The sequence below is a fragment of the Talpa europaea genome, assembly GCF_964194135.1.
Source record: "Talpa europaea genome assembly, chromosome: 1".
NCBI classification, from domain to species: domain Eukaryota; kingdom Metazoa; phylum Chordata; class Mammalia; order Eulipotyphla; family Talpidae; genus Talpa; species Talpa europaea.
The window spans coordinates 150975038-150996461 of record NC_140073.1 but is presented as its reverse complement, the minus strand read 5'-3'; the positions used below and the strand labels follow the sequence as shown (position 1 = coordinate 150996461).

Sequence of the window (21424 nt, the reverse complement as noted above, 5' to 3'; positions counted from 1 at the left end):
AATTGAATGACAAGGAGGACACCAATTTCCTAAATGTATGGGATGCAACAAAAGCAGTAATAAGAGGAAAATATATAGCAATAGAGGCTCACATCAAGAAACAAGAAAGAACTCAAAGAAACAACCTAATCTCGAAGCTCAAAGATCTAGAAAAAGAACAACGGGAAAACCCCAAAACCAGTAGAAGAAAAGAAATAATAAAAACCAAAGTAGAAATAAATGAAATTGAAACTTAAAAAACAATCCAAAAGATCAATGAAACCAAGAGCTGGTTCTTCGAAAAAATAAATAAAATAGACAAACCCCTAGCCAGGCTCACAAAGGAAAAAAGGGAGAAAGCACAAATAAATAGGATCATAAATGAAAGAGGAGAAATCACAATGGACACAGCAGAAATCCAAAGAATAATCAGAAACTACTATGAACAGTTTTATGGAAACAAGTTCAACAATCTAGAGGAGATGGACAAATTCCTACAACTCTACAATCACCCAAAGCTAGATAAAGAAGAAATAGAACACCTAAACAGACCAATTACAAGCAGCAAAACTGAAATGGTAATCAAAAACTTCCCCAAAAATGAAAGCCCAGGACCTGATGGATTTACAAATGAATTCTACCAATCGTTCAGAAACGAATTAGTGCCTAGTCTTTACAAACTCTTCCAAAAAATTGAGAAGGAAGGGATAATACCAAACAGGTTCTATGAAGCCAACATTAAACTAATACCAAAACCAAACAAGGACAACACAAAAAAAGAAAACTACAGGCCAATCTCGCTAATGAACACTGATGCAAAAATCCTCAATTATATTTTAGCTATCAGAATCCAACAATGTATTCATAAGATAATTCACCACGACCAAGTAGGATTCATTCCAGGAACACAAGGATGGTTCAACATCTGAAAATCAATCAACGTTATCCAACACATCAACAAAAAGAAATATAAAAATGATATGATAATATCAATAGATGCCGAGAAAGCTTTTGGCAAAGTGCAACACCCATTCATGATAAAAGCCCTTGAAATTCTTGGGATACAAGGAACATACCTCAACATCATAAAGGCCATATACGACAAGCCAACAGCCAGTATCATTCTCAATGGCGAAAAGCTGAAAGCATTCCCATTAAGATCTGGAACAAGACAAGGATGTCCACTCTCACCTCTGCTTTTCAATATAATACTGGAAGTCCTAGCCAGAGCAATAAGACAAGAGAAAGACACACGAGGAATCCAAATAGGAAAAGAAGAAGTCAAACTATCACTATTTGCAGATGATATGATAATATACATAGAGAACCCCAAAAACTCCACAGAAAAACTAATTCAACTCATCAATCAGTTCAGTAAAGTGGCAGGATACAAAATCAACACGCAAAAGTCAGTAGCCTTCCTATACACAAACAATAAATCTGAAGAAGAAGAAAATCCCTGAATTTTTGATAAGAAGTAAGTTTGGGACACTGTTCTCATAAGACACATCTAATGAAATGTGAGGTGGTGTGAGTCTGTCCCCTTAAATCATAGACAGTGCTGTAAATCAATGTTACCTTTATTTTTTAAAAAGAGATACCATAAAAACAAAATAATAAGGCTTGTTTTCTAAGAGTTCATTCTGGATCGTATCCTCAAGGTAGCTGATTGGACCGTGGTAGGTGAGTCCACTGTGCAGTTGTATGCCCTGACTCAAAGCCACATAAAGGCAAAGATGAAATGGCTAGCTGGGCCAGTCAGGTTCTCTTATGGAGGTGTGAGGAATTAAGCACTCGGAAGTGAACAGGAAGCTCAGCCCAGCAGGGCAGAAGGTGGCCTCTCTGGTAGGAGATGTGAATGAGCAGCAATCATGAGATGGAACGCACACAGGGTAGAAGGTGAGGGGGTGGGTGCGTGGGTGGGACAGGAATGGTAGATGCAGAAATTCATACCAAGTTGCTATCATCCCTACTGTTGAAGGGTCACTTAGTCACTGAACCTACACATTTCTGAAATAACTTCCATTATCCAAGAGACCAGCCTCAAGATTTAGATTCCTATGACTCTTACCGCTAAGTGTGCATACCTGCAGAAAACTTGATTCCTTGAGATACTGGGAGAATCTCTGTTCCCCACCCCAAACCCCCACCTGCTATATCTGTGCAAAACAACATGCAAACTTATTGGGTTGTGCATAGTTCTTCCAGCTGCCACCCTTTTTCCTTAACATGGCCACACACTCAAAGGCTGTTTTTGCTTGAAAGCATCCCAGTGACCAGTCTCACCCCACTTAGAGCAGTGTGGCCGCCATCAACCCCATCTTTGCTCTCATCTTTCCTCACATTGTTTTCAGTTTGTAGAAGAACCAATTTAGCAACTCAGTCAATCGACATCCGAAAGATTGTTGAGATCCCAGATCCATGAAGAAGGTGGAAAATTACTGTTATTCTGAGCCAGGAGCTCTGCACTTTGAAAGACAGCATATTATCTTGAACACAAGGTTGAAAAAATTTTCCAGTAACTGTAATTTTACCACGTAACTCAGACTATCTGGAAAATGTCTAGTAAGCAAGGAGACTCTCAATGAAAAGAATTGTTCCAAGTGGTTTCTAACTAATGGTCCCAGGCAGAATTTTCTATTTCACTGACAAACAGCTAAGTTTATGATATTGTCAAGAACTAAATTTTCTTTATCTTCTCTACACCTTGAATCTGTTTTGCCGGTATTATATTTTTATCTTCTGGCTAAGTGTGTTAAAGGTATGATAAAGCTTAAACATACAATTGATTCTTAAATGCTTGTTTTTTATAAGTTCAAAATATCTTTTGAAGAAATGAGTTAATATAACATTATAGTTTGATTTGTGAACATATATTTGCCTCATATGGTGCTTTTTCTTGGAAACATCTATCTATACATTGAATAACATTTATAATGATGACCAAATACTAGCTTTTGTGCTCAACTATACTAATCACATTTTTCTTTAACTCTCATAATTAAAGTCTATTACATGATTTATTATTACATACATTCATACATATTTTGCATTGTCAAAAATCCCTGAAAAGTTTACATAATATGAATTTGTGGTAAGTTGTGTGCATAAGGTAAATATTAATATGATTCTCACAGGTTGTGCTATGGATGAGACTTACAAAGGGAACTTTGATATTCTTCACTTGTGCTTTGAAACAAGGATGTTTCATTTTATAGAATAGCTCTAAAAATGGATAAGCTATAATCCCCCCTATAGTGTACCAATCCTACCGGTATCTACAAATAAGAAATCTGCTTGTGCCTTGAGCATCTTCCTAGGTGGGCATGGGGAAGAAAATATTCATGAGAAGCAACTGATCTTTCTAGATTTGATTTGGGGTTAACTAAATTCAAATTCCCCTCAGGGTCTCTCACTATTAGTTGCTACCTGTGCTAACCTGGCCTCAGGAGGACAGATGTGCTGACGTTCCTACTCACCCTAGCCTTGTGGGACAAGGGTTGATGCTCATTCTTTCCTTAGTTCAAGCAGAGCAGCTAAGACAATGGTGTCATCATGACCACTGCTGGAAAATCATCGTCAACCAATCTCACCAAGAGAGAGAACATTGTCTGACCATGAAATGCACCTTAGCTTAGTCAATCCTCACAATGGCACTAAGATAGAGGTGTAATTGGGTTGTGCAGATAGAGAAAAATCATATTCAATAGTTCCTTTTCTCTCCCCTCCTCAAAAAAGTCTCTATCAAAGGTTTAGAAGCAGAAGGGACAACACACCCTCAGCTGCCCACTCTGGTTTACAATGTGCCTTCCACTCTATGTGCCTGGCCCGCCCGGCCCTGTGTTGGGAAGACTCCCGGTAGGAGAGGCTGATTCACTGAATATCTTTCAATGCCCCACAAGTCTGTAATTCCTGGCCCAGGAGGGTGAGGTGTGCATTCCTTCTTCTCTCAGTGTTTCCACAGGACAGCACCATGCACCCCCGAATCCACTGGGATGTGACAAGTACAGATTCCCAAGCCATACCAGGAGGATTATACCAGGAGAGCTGCATTTTAAAATAAAGTTTCCAAAAAAACATATGCAGAATGAAGTTTGAGAAATACTGATCTAAAGCTTCTGACTTTCAATTCATTTTTTTTTTTTACTTCTCTGTAGATGAGTTGGGGATATTCACCCCATTCTGAGGGGACAACAGTTGCCCTGGGATAAGGTTTCACTCTGTTCTGAACAGTGCTGAACAGCTATACGATTAAAATAGTAACATATTATGAGCATAGAGGATAATTTATACATGGTTTAAAAATTAAATGAAACACTCCTTTTATATTTGAAGAAGAACACTAACTTTGACCCATATTTTGCTTTGTTTTTTCCATGGAAACAACTGCTCTTCCTCACAATAAAGAGGAAGAACAACTTGTAAGATTATTCCCTTTTCTCAGACAGCTAAAGGTTAACCAGTGCAAATGGAGATATTTTACCATGGTTTGTGTACTAACTAGTGGCATCACACACTAACTACCTAGGGCAAAACACCACCAACAACCCATCTTTCATTTAATCAAGAGTCAACTCAACCTTGTACTTGGCCAGACGTTTTTTTATATTTTACAATTTGGTTGACTGAATTCACTTCTAGAAAATACTTTTGACCTATCATCAAAAGTCCAGTGAAACAGTTATGCAAAGTAAGGGTCAAGAATGTGTATTCAAGTTTAGAGAAAATTTTTCCAAAATTGCATAATGAAAAAGAAAATTAGCCTTTACACAGGCTTAAAATGCTCTGTTTGATTTGTTTTCTCTGAGCATGAACTTTATACATGTTCCAATTATTTAAAGAAGTTAAAAAAAATTTCTGGTCAAGAAGAAAAGGCAGGCCTAATAAAGCAAAGGGACACATTTAATGAAGACAGACTTAGACATGAATATAAAAAAGTAGCAGTCTGGCAGAAATTTTCACCAGGTTCCTTCTTGGTACAAAAGGCAAAGACCACACTTCTTGAGGAGCATGGGTGAGCAAGGCAGAGGGTTGAAACCAAACTAGTCACCTCAAAGAACTTTTGAAGTCAAGTAGTTGTTCCAAGTTACGTTGGCAGGGAGAAGATGATACTTCGATAGTCACCATTTCTTTCGTGGATCGCTTGAGTCAATCTTGATTTTACCTGGGCTGGAATCATACTAGACATATGTATACAGACAGAAAGTGCCTCATAATTTGGTGATAAGCAGTGATTAATCAGTAACTCTGTTCTCACATTCCCCGGTACACCTTGTGGGTTCAGAATTCAGGAGGAAAAGCAATTGGAATTAACAATCCTTTAATATTATTCTACTGCATAGTCATGCACACTGTGCTTTTCTAGAAGGTTCCAGGGACAGGTTGTTGGACATTATCTCCTGGGCACATGGCTCACTGGGGTGATTCTGATGAACACCATCATTGCTAATTTGCTTCTCTAAGGTTAGGAATTACCACTCTGCTTCTAGAAGCAAAAAGCACTGTCCTTCAAAGTGACTAGGTAGGAACATTCGAGGCCAAGAAAAGTTTATACTAACAACAACAAAGAATCCACTCTATTTAGACCAATTCAGTGATTTATTCAAATGAGAAAGCACAGCAGTTTCACAAGTAAAAACAAGTCTGGCTTCAGCGAAGCTTTTCTAACTGCTACTTTCTGAAGGTGAACTTTATTGAAATGGATTCCCAGGTAAATAATTGACAGTGTGTTAGTGGATGGAGGTTAAGAGAACTTGGTATTCACTTTCTGACTTTGCATCAGAAAATGTTAAGCAGAATTACATTCATGTTAATTTGCTTAGATAAAAAGTACTTGAGTTTTATGTGTAATGATTCAAGAGGGGTCTGATGGGAATTTTGTTTCAATTAGTGCAGGTCAAAATACACCTTTTCCTTCTTATCAAAATAGGGGATGTCCAGGTCTTTCCCTTATTTCATTTTTTAAAATTGTGTTATATTTGCTTTTGGGATTACAATGCAGTCATTGTATAATCTACTCCTGAGATCACACAATGGGATATCCTTTGGGATGGATAATGGGAGTCTATGAATTTATCTCGTCCCAGAGTTACAGCTCAGAGGAAGGGTAGAGGGGCTTTCAGAAATGGGGAGCTGATTGAGGCTGGTATCTAAATCTGTTTATTACTAGGCTGATTCCAGGTCTATAGCAATGGAAAAGAACTAATAAACCTCAAAATTTTATTTGTGGTCAGTAAGCTGTGTACCTCATCACCGGATCTATGTTCTAAGAAAATTCTGGTTCTATTCCAGATATTCTTTTGGTTTGTTTTAGCCAGAGCTGAGATATCTGGGGTCAGTGGGAGATGATGTGTCTTTATAGAAGTAACAGGGAAATAAATGAATTTGGAGATATATTTAAATATTTAGACTCTCAACTCCCATTATATACTAAGTTGTGTTTTGAATTATAAAGGGTAGAATATATATATATATATATATAAATGGTACTCTAGTTACATTTACTGATATGATACAGTGTGATTTTGTTTTTGTTTTGCTAATAAATACTAAAGCTGTGACTATTTGATAACTATAACTTGTGGCAGAAAAAAAGAAAAAAAATTACACCAGTTGATCTAATTACTAATTTCTATATGAGTCTATTATGGAAAGAGACATAAGCAAGAATTCATGACAGCTTTTTTATACTACCCAAAATTTAGTTTAAATGATGGTATACAAGCATGACAGAATACTATCATTCATTTCTAAAAGATACTTAGCGATATGAGAAAATAACAGCAATGCAATATAATGTTAAAACAGCAGGCTACAAAATGACATATGATCCAATTTTTATACAATATACCAGGATTCTGACCTGTATACCCCCCATGGTTTTTATATTAGGAGCACCTTTCACTTCCTTTTGTTTTTAAACTTACCTATCTGTGGGCAAATAGTACTTTTATTGGTAGGATGGAAAGATCAACATTGATACAAAATATATTTTGGCTCAGTCTGATAATTAGTTGCAGCAGATTCATTTTGAAATTTCCCAAGACTCCTTTCCCTGCTTTACAGATATGACGGGCATTTCCTGGGAGGTTGAGTGGGGGGGGTAAGGTGAGGTAGAGGCGGGTAGGGTAAGGTGGGGGGGTAGGATAAGGTGGGGGGGCACTGCACCTAGAGGGAATCTGCAGGGAAGGGATCGATACTCCCCACCCTGTGGCTGCTGATGACACACAGATGGAATTTTAGGGAGGCAAGACGTCCAAGCAGGTTACCTGGATTCTCTTTTAAATACAATGACACTGAGGGTCCTCCTGAGTGGCCTAGGCATTAGGTCTCAGCACTATCACTGCTATGGCCTGAGTTTGATCCCCGGCCAGGGAGCTGACTCACATGGCGCAGCAGACCTCTCCTGTCTCCCCGCTGCTCCCCTCAGCAGTGGACTTTAGAAGATCTGCCTGTTCTGCTCCCCACTCTATCTCTGTTGAATCCTCTCACCCCCCACCTCTGGCCTGCTCCCCAGTTCTTCTATGCAAAAATAAATCAATAAATACATGCCACTGAGCCTATATGTTAAAGGCAAGAAAGGAACAATTGATTAATGTTAAATGTTGCCCAAGCTTATCTCTATAATTAAGAGGTATTTTAGCTGAGATCTTTGGAATGGTGCCAAAAAGTGATTAAATCTTTGAGTGAGTTTTAGTGTCAGTATTTGCATGAGACAGTGTAAGGTAAATAAATTGTTCATTCTTTAATGGGGACAGTGGTAAGGGAGGATGCCATTTCTGCTGATGTTTCCAAGCAATCTTATTAGAAAATACCAGCAGCAAAGAATGCACTGAATAATATTTTTGAAAATAAGAAACTCCTTAATACATTCCAGGGAAGTTGACAGTAGGTCAAAAATAACAGAATTATTTAAATGAGTATAAGAAACAGATGTGGACTATTGCTTTGCTGATATTGAAACTGTCTCAATATTACCTGGCATTTGTTGCATGCTTTTTAGGGTGCAAATTGTCTAACCATACTATTTCTGGAGAGGGGTGAAGGGTAGGTTTTATCAGTAACATTTTATGATTGAGGAAATGGAGTCTCGGAATTTGAGTGACGTGTGCCACAAACTGTCACAACAGTTCTTTCTTCGGGCAAAGAATGAGGTGGGTCTCACTGTCTCTCTTGGGGGGCAGGGTGCCTCAGATGTTTGCCCCTGCCCATTTGCCCTTCTGGAGGCAGGGATGCTTCTTCAGGTTACAGAGGTCCTGGGTAGCCTGCCTCTGAAAAGTCTGACAGGTGGCAGTGAGCCGAACAGCCCAGGTGGGCACAGCCCAGGCAGAGGAGTTCTTGATAAACCCCCTCTGGGACTTCTCCCACCTCTTCTGCAGCAACTAGAGAGTGTTGGCACCAGTGGGCATGTAGCCTGGCTCCCAGTGGGCAGGAAGCTTAGCCTGTTCAGCTGTATCTGACTCTTAGCTCTTATCACTTTTTGGAAAGGATGATAGCATCTCCTTTTGCTAACATGACAAAGTGGGGGAGACCCCAGGCCACATGTGTGAATATTGGCACCTGCTCCACAGGGCTCCGCGGGAGCAAAAGGCTGGAGGAAGGTGAAGGCCCCCTCCCAGAAATTCTACCTGCTATTTCCTGGACTGATTCCAACAGGTTTTTTTTTTTTAAGATTTATTTACGCATACAACAACTGGGGTACAGGCCAAAGGTATGTGTGGGGTGGGGTGAGAGGATTCACCAGAGACAGAGTGGGGAACAGAACAGACAGACTGACTGAAATACACTGCTGAGGGGAGCAGCGGGTGAGTCAGGAGAGGTCTGCTGCGCCATGTGAGTAAGCTCCCTGGCCGGGGATTGAACTCATGCTGCAGATAGCTTCATAGGTTGCATCTTAACTGATTCCAACAGTTTTAAGTACTTTTCCTTGGAGATAAGTTGTTTTTAAGCTAACGAAATTTTACTTTTTTTCTCCATCTTCTTTCCATTGTTACTGGCTGCATGCTTATTTAAACACTTCCCATCACAGAAAGGACCATCTTGGTTTTATCTACCTTTGTTCCCAGCATCTGCTTCAACGAATGAGTGAAGCAGCTAATTTCTCATCTGCAAAAAAGGTCTATCTTAATTCTTACGTCAAAGGATTAAAGAATCTACTAATTCTTTATTGACTTTTTGGTTTCAGTGTTTAATAAAATATTGAACCAATTCCATAAACATTCATTAAGCCCCAGTATTCCTAAGTGCAATGTCAAGAGCTGGAAGCCACAGATGCGTAAGACAGGATACCTGGCTTCAAGGAGTTCATCAGGGAAGCAGGATTAAATGGGTTCAACTCCTCCCAGTCGGCACAGATAATAACTTCAGCAAATAGAAACATTTCAGTGATGCTCTGATTGTAACAGAATATAATTCCATCTATGATTCATTCCTGATAATTAAAATATTTTCCCACTACCATCCCCTACAGCTTTTTGAACCTTTCTTCCTACCCCCTTCCTCATCACCTTAGAAACTAGTGTCCAATAGTTCTTATTAATTTGCTTTGTCATTCACCCCCATTTCTTGATTTACTATATATGTTAACATCCAATATCTATTATTCTAACTTGCTTCACAACACACAGTTCCCTTGAGCTCCTTCCATTTTTCGGTAAATAGAAACCTTTCATCTTTCCTTATGGTTGAATAGTATTTCATGTATGGATAGACCACATCTTCCTAATATAATCCTCTGTCATTGGGCACTTAAGCTGCTGATAAGGAAAATATTTTTGAAATCAATTTTATTTCAAATATTGCTCATTTACTTAAGTGATGAGCAAACTGACACCTGATACTGTTTTGTGTTATTTGGGACATTTTTGATAAAAAAGAATCCTACTAAAAATCTCTAATAACCAGACCTCCCAATTCTATGTCGACTTTCTCCTCTAACTTGATGAATCACTCTCCTCGTCTACAAATAAGGACGGTTACCTTGTCATCCAGCTAACTCTCAGAAATGCTCAAAATCAGACATTTGACAAGAAATTTTTTAAAATATGATTTTAGTACATGTTTATCTCAAGGAGTTCCAATGTAACATTTCTAGACAGCTGGAAATAACCAAAATATGCAATAGAAAGTCATGACATCAATAAGATATGGTACCAACTTACAATGAAGTACTCTCTAGACAAGTAAAGGTGATATTTGGAATAATTAATGACGTGGAAAATTTTCACCAGTCTATTGTTGGGTAAAAAAAAAAAAGTAGAAAGAAAAATAAAATCTGGAAAGGAACAAGAGCAAATGTTAGGAGTAATCATCTCTGGGCAATATGATGAGGCAGAGCTTTTATTTTTATATTTATTTTTGTACTTTTAAACATTTTCCAATACATACAACTTTTTTTTAAGAGTCAGCAGGAGTGTGCTTCAGCTTTTCCAATGTCCCATGTAAATAAACAGTGTAATTATCCTATCATCTGATGAAACAAAGAAAGTGAATATTAAATGCCTTGTTGCCTTGGGTCTTGCCAGACACATTTTGTCACTTGATTCAAGGGGAAATATTGCAGATTTCTCAACTCTCCACTGGTAGAGCCTTTTCTTGAGAAGTCTGTGTAACAACAAAATATCCTGATGGGAAAGAAGTCCAGTGACGGACTGTTTTGCCTAAGTGATGACCAATCTCCTGAGTTTCTAAACACCCTTGAACTCATTTTTAAACATTGGAATCACTTCTCTAAGAAACTAATCTGGAGAGGTAATCTAAGTAACAAACGTCAATCTTCAATATTAAAAATGGAAAATTTGGGCCTCCCTGGTGGCGTAAGGGGTTAAGTCTCAGCACTATGAAGCTACTGGCGGCCACTGCAGCATGAGTTTGATCCCTGGCCAGGGAGCTACCCACATGGCACAACAGACCTCTCCTGTCTCTACCATTGCTCCCCTCAGCAGTGTATTTCAGTCCACCTGTTCTGCTCTCTACTCTCTCTGGTGACTCCTCACACCCTCCCCCTGTACCTCTGGCCTTTGCTCCAGCTCTTCTATGCATAAATAAACAAAATCTTTAAAAAAATTTAAAAAACTGAAAATTCCTAACTTACCCCCAAACCAGTATCAAAAAAACTAAAGAATTTTAATATTGTGACATTTTATTTTATTTATTTATTTTAGAGATTTATTTATTTATTTATACAAGCACTGGGTACAGTCAGAAGCTCGGGAGTGTGAGAGAGCTCACCAGAGTCAGAGTTGGGGGCAGAGCAGGCAGATGGACGAAATACACTGCTGAGGGGAGCAGCAGGTGGCAGGGGAGGTCTGCGCACCATTTGGGACCCATTGAGCCGGCCCTGCAGAGGCTGCGGGCAGCCTTGCAACCCAGCGCTCAACCGCTGCGCCACCAGGGAGGCCCCTATGGTGACATTTTAAACAGCTCTAAGAGCACATTTTTTTTAAAAGATTTATTTATTTATTTATACAAGAACCGGGGTACAGGTCAGATGCGCGGAAGGGTGAGAGGATTCACCAGAGACAGAGCGGGGAACAGAACCGCGGGGAACAGAACCACGGGTCGGCCAGGGAGCGAATGGCACTGCAGAGACCACGGACAGCTTCACAGCGGGGCGCTTAACCGCCTGTGCCACCAGGGGAGGCCCGAGCACACTTTTTTTTTTTAACCATTATCATATTGTATTAATACCAAAATGCTAGGACAGTAAATACTTTTAAAATATATGGTGTCGGCCACATGCAGGCCTGTGGGCTTACTCCACCCCTCCCAGGAGTTACTTTCCATCCCAGCACACCCACCACTGCACCTGCTCTCTGGTCCTGGATCCTGGCTCCCCACCTGCAGCCCCACCTCTGGCAGAACACTCAGCATTTTCCTTCAGGCCATGTGTTCCATTCACGGTGATAAAATAAGTTGAGCTTCCCTTCCCCTCCTTTTATCAAAAGTTCTACTGGCCTTGGTGTTATTCCTTGCCAACCCAGGAGACAGAAAATTGGAAGTGCTCACCTCTCTCCACCCATGGGAGACCCTGGTCTGGTCCACAGTCCTTCCCAGTCACTGTCCACGTGAGAACCTTTGAGATGGCTCCTCAAAAGGTGGTCCCTGGCTACCTCTAGCTCAAGTAGGGACTGTCCGCTCACAGGCATTCTATCCTGATGACAGCACCATCTCTAGTTACACAGTTGCTTACTATGCTTTTCTCTCTCTCCCCTATATCTCTAGACTCACAGCTCCCTCCCTCAGAATGAATCCCCAGCACCTGGCCACTTGCCTACCTCTCAGTTCTGTTCTCTCCTCCCCATTTTGAATAATAAATATACTTGTGGCTAGAATATAAAAGCTGAGTACATACATTGCACTAGGCATTGGGTTGGATATTTTTTCTGTAACACATGTAGTATCACCATATTCAGGCAAGAAAATAAGAGATCCCTTTGCAAATAACTTGTTCAAGGTAAAACTATACCCATGACCTGGTTGAATTACTCTGGTGAGTAGTTTATAGTTAAAGGTGAAAGGTCCGGAGCTGCAGGTTGGTCTTCAAGGCATTTGTCCTTGTCTCCATCCCTGTCTCCCAGTGATTGCTCTTGATGATTCAATTCTCCATGCACACAACCTACTTGTGCTTTGATATTGTGGTAATATAGTTAAATATGCACAAGTGGCAGTTTGAAGCTTTAAGTCAAGGTCAATTATCTTAATTTTCTGGAGAAAGAGTTGCACAGATACTCAGGAACAAGTCTTGCTGATTTCTCATATTAATATTTATCATTTTGACACATTTATGTCTGCTGGTAGATAAACAAAATGTACCCATCCAGAGATGGGACTCATGGGCTATACCCCATGCATCTGGAATCCAGGATGTTGGCCACATGTGGCTCTAGACCCTGGAATTAGCTAATCATAATTGAGGTGTAAAATATACATCAGATTTTGAAAATTTAATATTTAAAAAAATTGTGGAGTATCTATTAACATTTTTAATAGTGACTATCAATTGAAAAGATACTATTAGGAATACATTGCGATAAATACAATATGGTAAGGTTAATTTATCTGTTTCTTTTCACTTTTTAATGTGGTTACTGGAAAATTTTTAATTATGTTCAGCTCACATTATATTTCTATTGGATGGCATGAACCTAGAGGCTTATTTATCTGAGCTTAGGAAAGTATGTAAAATAGAAAATTGTAAGTCAATATAATTTAATTCAGTCTTAGTTAGAAAATAAACTTTCAACCTGAGGCTTTAATTGGCAATTATGTAAGGAGCACCAGGAAGAGTGGAAAGGCCAACACGGACACTTCTAGAAGACAAGAGGTAGCAAGGATACCTGGTGAGACAAATGCAGAGCTTCGGGGAGAATGCTTCCATACCAGATTTTATTGACGAAAACAGTTCAGAGAGCTTGGAGGTTGGGCTGCTACCGAAAATGCCTGTTCTGTTAAGAAGCTAATATAATCTTGGCTTCCTTATTTTTTCAAATGGAAAACAGAGTGAAACAAATAATCCACAAGGAAAGTCTGCTTTGATTAAAAAGTTTAAGCTGACTATGGAAACAACCCAAATGCCCAAAAATAGATGACTGGATCAAGAAGATGTGGTACATATACACCATGGAATATTACTCGGCAATCAAAAAAGATAAGCACATGCAGTTTGCAGCAACATGGATGGAGCTAGAAGGGATCATGCTCAGCGAAATAAGTCAGAAAGAAAAAGAAAAATATGGATGGTCTCACTCATAGCAGGAATTTAGAAAACCTAAATAAGAGACCAGGAAAAAGAATAATCAATACAAAGTAAAAATCAAAATCAACAAGCAACTATAAACCAGAGACACACTGGTGGGGGGGGGCGCAAAGGGAGGGGTAGGGAAAGGAAGGACTAGAGTCAAAATAAGGGGGGGTGCAATTGTATGGGGAATATAACCGTAATGAAAATGCATACATTGTGCAAAGATAAAAAATGATGTAAGAATTATATAAAATAAAATATTAAAAAAACAGTTTAAGCTGAGGCCACACATCAACTTTGCAGAACAAAGATGCTTTGCATTGTGTGTGTTTTTACTGATCTTAGAAAATCTTTCTCTCTAAGGTGGATGGAAGCTTTTTGACTGAAGGCAACAGCAAGAGTTTGGTCAAATCCCCAGGGAGGAAGGAACTCACTGCATTTGCAGACTAGACACCCTTCTGTCAGACTCATACATCGACAGCTGTGAGGATGTCCATCGTGTAGATATTTAATGTAGTTAACCTTATGCAGAGTTAACACATTCTTGTGCTCTGAGTAAGACAGCAAGAATTACAAGAGAATAAAAAGACAAATTTCATTTAATGAGCAGTTTCCCCAGTGACTGAAAGCAAGCCAGCCACTGGAACCCAGAGAAACTCTCACAGAGGAAGACCCTTAGTCTGAGTAGAGAGAGAAGCTGGTGGCTTGGCTGTTGTTGGCCTTGACCTTCACCTCTTGCAACAGGGCTGCAGTTTGTCTGGAGGAAGCAAGCAGAGGGAGAGGCCTGAAGGGGATGACCCTGAAATCAGGGAAGGAAACATGTTTGGGCCGTCCTCCTCTCAAACCATTATGACATAAGTCCATGTGCTGGGGGAAATCCCCAGGAAATAACAGAGGATTTTGCTCATTCCCCCTCCCTCTATCCCCGCCTCCCCCAGGGCTGGACAACTCCACCCTGAGCAATGTGCTCAGGTGGGCAGGGCACTGTGATGACAGAGGATGCTTACTTTCTCCAAACCCCAAGGGTGAGGCCCAGTAGACAGAAAAAGCAAGAAAGATTCCCAGACACTGAAATAATACAAGAATCAAGGAGATAATATGAAATAAGTCTTGTAGAATGATTAAAGGCATACAAAAGGGAGAAACCTATGTAAAAAACAAAACAAAACTCCAAATATCGAACAGACTTGGGCTCCAATAGAACTCTAGAAATAAGAATCATCGGGCCTCCCTGGGGGTTAAGATGCAACCTATGAAGCTATCCGCAGCCTCTGCAGCATGAGTTCGATCCCCAGCCAGGGAGCTTAGACCTCTCCTCTCTCACCCGCTGCTCCCCTCAGCAGTGTATTTCAGTCAGTCTGCCTGTTCTGTCCCCAGTCTGTCTCTGGTGAATCCTCTCACCGCCCCCCCCCCACACCTCTGACCTATATCCCAGCTCTTGTATGCATAAATAAATCTTAAAAAAAAATAAGAATCATCATTGAAATTAAAATTTAATGAATGACAGTAATCATAATTAGCATTTATTGAATGACTACCATGTGACAGGCAAGGTAAATATATGTTATGTGTACCAAATCTCTTAATCCCGAGAAAATCCAGTGGTGGGTCTTATCTTATTTTTAAGATAAGGGAGTTGACACTAAAAATTTTAAAGCTAATAGTTAATAGATTTGGGATTATAACCCATGTGAATGGTCCCAGAGTTCTTAATCATTATTGGAAGTTATAGTACATTAAAAATTACAAACAGCAGATCACAGAGTTGAAAAATGGAAGAAGGACTTGAGGACACTTTAAAAGATGCAGCATGAATGGAGAAAAACGTTTAAGTTATTAAAAAGAAGTGTTTTGGCTTCCTCTGGAAGCAGCACCTGAGACCAACATTCTACCACAACAGTGAAATGATTGTCTTGTGGACTGTTCGAGAGTCAGTATGAGCCTCTGCATTTCAAGATGGTACAGGAGAAAGAGAGAAGAATGTCTCCACTGACTCCATGTCCCACTGGTCAAAGATTTGCCCCACGGGTGTTAATACCTACATGGATACAAAAGGAAGCTACAGGATGGAATTTCGAAAAACCATCAAGCTGTGCTTATACAAAGTCCATGATCAAACTGACAGCTCAGGAAAGTGTGGGTTCACAATCCAGGAGCAAGTTGAGGCCAATGAGTTCTGAGTGGTATTATATAAAAGATATCTGGTGTGTGATGTTAGGAGAACTGGAGAAAAATGAAAAAGTCCAGCATATAGTCTCAAAATGCCAGGAGTACAGAGTTGGGAAGTAGAAATGTAAAAATTGAGTGTCTGAGAATTTTCGATAATTGAGGAAAAATGTAGAATCTTGGATTAAATATACACTAAATAGAATATATTAAAAAAACCCATATGCATACATTATAATTTTAATAACATGATCAAAAACGTAGAGCTAATTAAAAATCACAGAAATCTTTGAAGTCAGAATATCATCCCCACAATTTAATAACAGAAAGAAGACTAGAAAAATCTGTATTTGGAAATTAATAACCAAACAGTTTGATAGCCTCTGGGACAAAAACTCAACTAGGAAGGATTTTTGAATGTAATGTTATTAAAATGTATGTGATACAGCCAAAGCAGTATTTAGGGAAAATTTTTGTAGCCTTAAATGCATTTGAACTGTTCAAAATTGTTTGATCAAAGTCATATGAAATTCAACTATGTTTTACTGTATCTTTAATATTTATACTATCAAATTGAAAAACTGTCAGTTACATTAACACTAAAAACATCAAATATTTAGAAATTAAAGAAACAGAAAACATTTAAACACTGTAAGAAATTAAAGTCTTATATAAATAGACATATTAATATATATGTATACAAACATGTATGCTCATGTTTGCATATGTGACAATAAAAGAATAAACTATTCAATAAATTCTGTTGGGACAAATTGTATCTCTATGTAAGAAGATAAAGTCATATTCAATAAGGAGAAAACAGTTCCAGGATTAAGAGTCTCAGACATAAAACAGCTAAACTGTAAAAATATTTAAAAATATGTAGATGATTTTATAAACCTCAGAGAAGAAAGGATTTCTTAATAAGGTCAAAATGTAAAATATCAAAGAAAAGATGAATGTTTCAGGTTACAGTGAGGAAAAGCTATACTTTGATACCTCAAAGTATATCAAAAGCTATACTTTGATACCTCATTTGATACCAAAGGGAACACAAACTAACGATTGAAATGAAATATCGGTTGCACATTTAAATGACAAACTTTCAGTATTCAAATATATAAGTAATTCCTAATTCACCAGCAACAAAAAGGCAAAGTTCATAATAGATAATCAAACATTTGCTCTCACAGTTCCTTGAGGGAAATACAAATGCCCATTAAAATATGTGAAGATTCACAAACTCACAAATCAAAACAAGATCCTACTTCACGCCCATTAACATCGAGAACATCAAGTTTTGCTGAGAATCTAGGAAGCTAGTTACACCAGTGCATTAAAAATATTACCTTTGTGGAGTTCATTTGATAGCCCTAAATAACATTTAAAATATGCTTTCTCTAGAAACCTTCTTTGAATTCCACTCAGGAATTCAAAATCTAGTTATCCTCCAAAGACATTACTGTCATTTTGTAAAATGAAAGCAGGGAAATAAACTCACTGTGTTTAGAGGGATGGAGAAATAATTTGAGATGTGTTTATATAGCCTAAATACTATGCTACAGCTATCAGAGCTATAAGTATATAAATGAACCCACAGCTATATGCACAAACATGGATAAAGTCCAAGAACATACTCAGTGATACAAGCTCCAGTAGGTATGCATAATATGGAGCCACTTATTCCATTTGAAAGACCACAAAACAGTAATATTTATTTTTTATGTAGACTTGTACATATACACATATACAACGTCAGACAAATATAAAACCATGCATGGGGATGATCTATACAAACCTCCTGGGATGGAGAAGAGATAGTGAATGTGTATGGCTCTGTATTACGTATTGTTTTTCCTAAAAGGTGAACTCTGAGAGCCATCAAGTCAAAGCTTCTCAATACTTGCCTGATCTCAGGGATAGAAAAAGTGATGTCTGTTACATTACTTTTTGTTTGGAATATTTCTTATCTCAATGTTTTTATTTAAGAATGAAATCGGTTGAGAAAGCATCCTCCCTAAATGCAGCTGTTACTCAGTTCCTGATATTCACTTGCCATATTTTTTTCTCTGTCTGGAATTTTAAGGCCAAAAAAAAAAAAGGAAGGATAAACCAGGGTATCTCAAACCACGAACCTCACCTTCACCAGATGTCAGCGAAGGCACTCTCTCTAGTTCCACCTCTGTGTGTGGCAGCAGGGAAGTGCCTCCCCACCTCCAGTTGGGGTTTTGGAACAGCCATAAAACCTGGGGGCTCCATTAAACAACCAGGCGTGGAACCAGATGCCTGAGCCTGCAGCAGAGCACCAGACAGATTTCAGTCTGGGTCCTTCAGAACAAATTGTGTGGGTGGACAGTCCCACCCTGTCTGAACTTGGAATGTGCATCAACACTGCTATCTCCCTGTTTTGAGAACTGCTAAAATTACTGAAATTTAAAGCAAAATATTTCCTTTACTAGTGCAGCACAAAGATGACAAACAATGATGTCCCAGAAACTAAATTTAGCTGTCGCTTATACGTGATTTGGACCTGTGTTCACCGACTTATTTGCTTACATGTAGAATTTGAGAGATTTATTAATGGAAAATAGATTCCCAGTTTTTCTCTTTAATAAAACACAAGCAGGGATCTGGCATCCCCAGGACTCAATTCTAGACTATCAATTCGTTGGCCCTGTCTGCTACCCCAGGGCATCACTCATCACCTCACCTGCTGGCCTCACTATGGGTTTCAATTCACTTATTTTACAGGTAAAGCTGAGTCAAAGAGAGATCAAGTGCTTTGCCAAGGTCACAGTTACCCTGTGTTAGCACTATGTGGACTATTATCACTTAAGTTGTTGTGACTTTATTTCTCTACAAGATGAAGACCCGGGGCCTCCCTGGGGGTGCAAGGGGTTAAGACACAGCTTGTGAAGCTGTCTGCAGCCTCTGCAGCATGAGTTCGATCCTTGGCCAGGGAGAAACCCACATGGTGCAGCAGACCTCTCCTGTCTTGCCTGCTGCTCCCCTCAGCAGTGTATTTCAGTGGATCTGCCTGTTCTGATCCTCACTCTGTCTCTGGTGAATCTTCTCACCCCCCACACCTCTGGCCTGTACCCCAGCTCTTGTATGCATAAATAAATAAATCTTTTTTAAAAAAAGAGAAAGACCTACTTGATAAGTTTCTAATGAGGCTAAGTTATAATTCAGCAGATATAAGGGAAGTGATACTCTTGAATGGTTTTAACAAAGATCTATTGTGATGACAACAACGACAACTACTTCTGCTGCTACTACTACTAACAATATAAATGGACTAATTATAACACCAGCAAGAAGTCATAAAGATTTGGTCAAACTCAAGATGGAAATTTTTACATGTGAAAAGTAATAGGGGAATAACACATTATAACTGAAAATTGATTTAATTACAGGTTCCAGGTTCCCTTAGGTATTTTCTTGTTGGGTTTATTTGCTCTTAGGTTAAAGCCAGCAGACAATCCGCACTGCTGGACCAGCTTTACCCATCATTCCTAGAGTGCTGAACTACTTGGGCTGGTTATTCCCAGTACATGCAAAGTGCATTTTTGTGAGAATCAGCTATATGAAGAGACTTAAGGATTACAATATCCTTTAGAACGTAAAAAAAAAAAAAAAAAAAAAAACCCACTAAATAATCTACATGTAAATCATTAGGGGACTAGCTTCATTCATTTTGGCAGATTCTTATATGGAAAACTGTGTCACAGGGCAAAAAGGGGTGCATCTATCTTAAATACTGACATCCACAGATCTGTAAGGTAGATGAGGATATTACCAGCATGGTAACATTTATGTTAAAACAAAACCCACAAATTTCTTATGGGTCCATATGTATATGGAAATACATGAAGGTGTCTGAAAAGAGACATGAAGAAATGAAAGTGGATGCTTTTGTTTAGACAGGGGAGGGGAGGTGTGGAGGTAATTAAAGAATGTTCTAGCTCTACCTGGAAGGCTTCATTTAAAGTTTAAATGGAAAGGCTTAGATTATACATGGCCATAGGTTCCAAAAATCTTTTCATGAAATTTGTGAAACACCAGCTCAACCAGAAATGAAATTTAAACTATGCCAGCACTCCAAATTAACTTTTCAGTGTAAAAAAGTCACAGAAGGCATATGAAAATTTAAATTTCATTTGCACTGGTTAAAATCAAGCAAGGCAACTCTAGACATGGTAACAGTTTTGAGAACATCCGGTGGTAAGGTATGAGTTATGGGATTTAACAGATTTAAATGAATCCAGGATCCCCCTGATTCCATGTAGAAATCAAAGAAACAGGTTGCTTAATTTATCCAAACACGAGTTGCTTTTTTTTTTTTTTTAATCTAAGGTGCTATTAAGTTTTTAGCGATGGCATTTGTTTTCCCCAAGAATTCCTAAGGAACCCTGAAAGGCAAGTTTTGACAAGGAGGAAACCCAGCCCGGGAGGTCAGAGTTCAGAGCGAGGTGGCAGGGCTGGGGCTCTGGCACAGGTTTGCACTCCAGTCAGTCCTCTCGCCTGCCAGGCCACCCGGCCTGCTCTGACTCACCAAGGTGGCATCGCTGATCTGTCTGTCCCCAAGCATTCACCTCTGAGGAATCATTCTCTCTCTCCTACTTATCTATTTTCTACCTACCCACCTGCCTACCTACGTTATGTATCTGCCTGCCGACTTGCCTCTCTCTGTCTATCTATCTATCTATCTATCTATCTATCTATCTATCTATCTATCTATCTATCTATCTACCTACCTACCTACCTACCTACCTATCCTCTACCTCCCTCCTACCTGGCTGCTGGGAAACTGGACAGGCTCCCTTGAACCCCGCATTCACTGACCCCCACCCCACCCCGGGCATCCCCACTTGCTTCTGTCCTGCGCGGAGCCCGAGGCCGCGCAGCCACCAGGACACGAAGGTCCCAGGGCGCGGGGTAGGGGCGCGCGGCCAGGCACTCACCTTGCCCTCTCGGGGCGCGGCCTCCAGGAGCAGCAGCAGGAGCAGCAGCAGGAGCGGCGGCACCGGTGGCAGCAGCGGGGCCCCGGGGCTCATGGTGGGCGCGCTGGGAGTAGCGGCTCTCAGTCCACCCCGTCCGGCGGCGCGTGCGCTGGGGAGGCGGCGGGGCGCAGTGGGGGGAGTGGCCAGCGGTGACACCCCTCCCCGCCCGCCCTGCAACTTGCACCCGCCAGACTCAGCGGTGGGAAGACGGTGAAGTGCCGGTGCCGGGCTGCGGAGCCCCGAGGTGCGCCCGCGCGGGTGGGCGAGGCCCGCAGGTAAGGCGCCCACGACCCCCGAGGGCAGCGACCCCGGGCACGGGGCACCTGCCTGGGAGGGGGGCGGTGGAGGAAGCAGGACCAGGGCGGGGCGCGGGCAGGCGGGCGGGGCCGGGGTATGGGGCCCGGGGTCACCAGAGGAGAGTTTGGCTCCGGGGCTGTCTGCTGGGGCTTGAACTGCGCGCTGTGTGTTTTGATTAATTTGGAGGCTCGAGTTACCAGCCTGGCAGTCCCGGCACTGTGAAATGCCAAAGAGCAGG

General features: G+C 40.2%; 1 protein-coding gene across 1 annotated transcript in view; it reads right to left on the bottom strand.

Annotated features, from left to right (window-relative positions):
- The window catches only part of COL4A3 (collagen type IV alpha 3 chain), a gene marked incomplete at its 5' end in the record, with an annotated part of 121095 nt that extends 100152 nt beyond the window's left edge, over positions 1–20943 (bottom strand). The window contains one exon of the mRNA XM_084246007.1: positions 20851–20943. Within this exon, the coding sequence (XP_084102133.1) occupies positions 20851–20943 (93 nt within the window). The remainder of the gene's footprint in view (positions 1–20850) is intronic.
- Between the last annotated feature and the right edge of the window lie 481 nt (positions 20944–21424).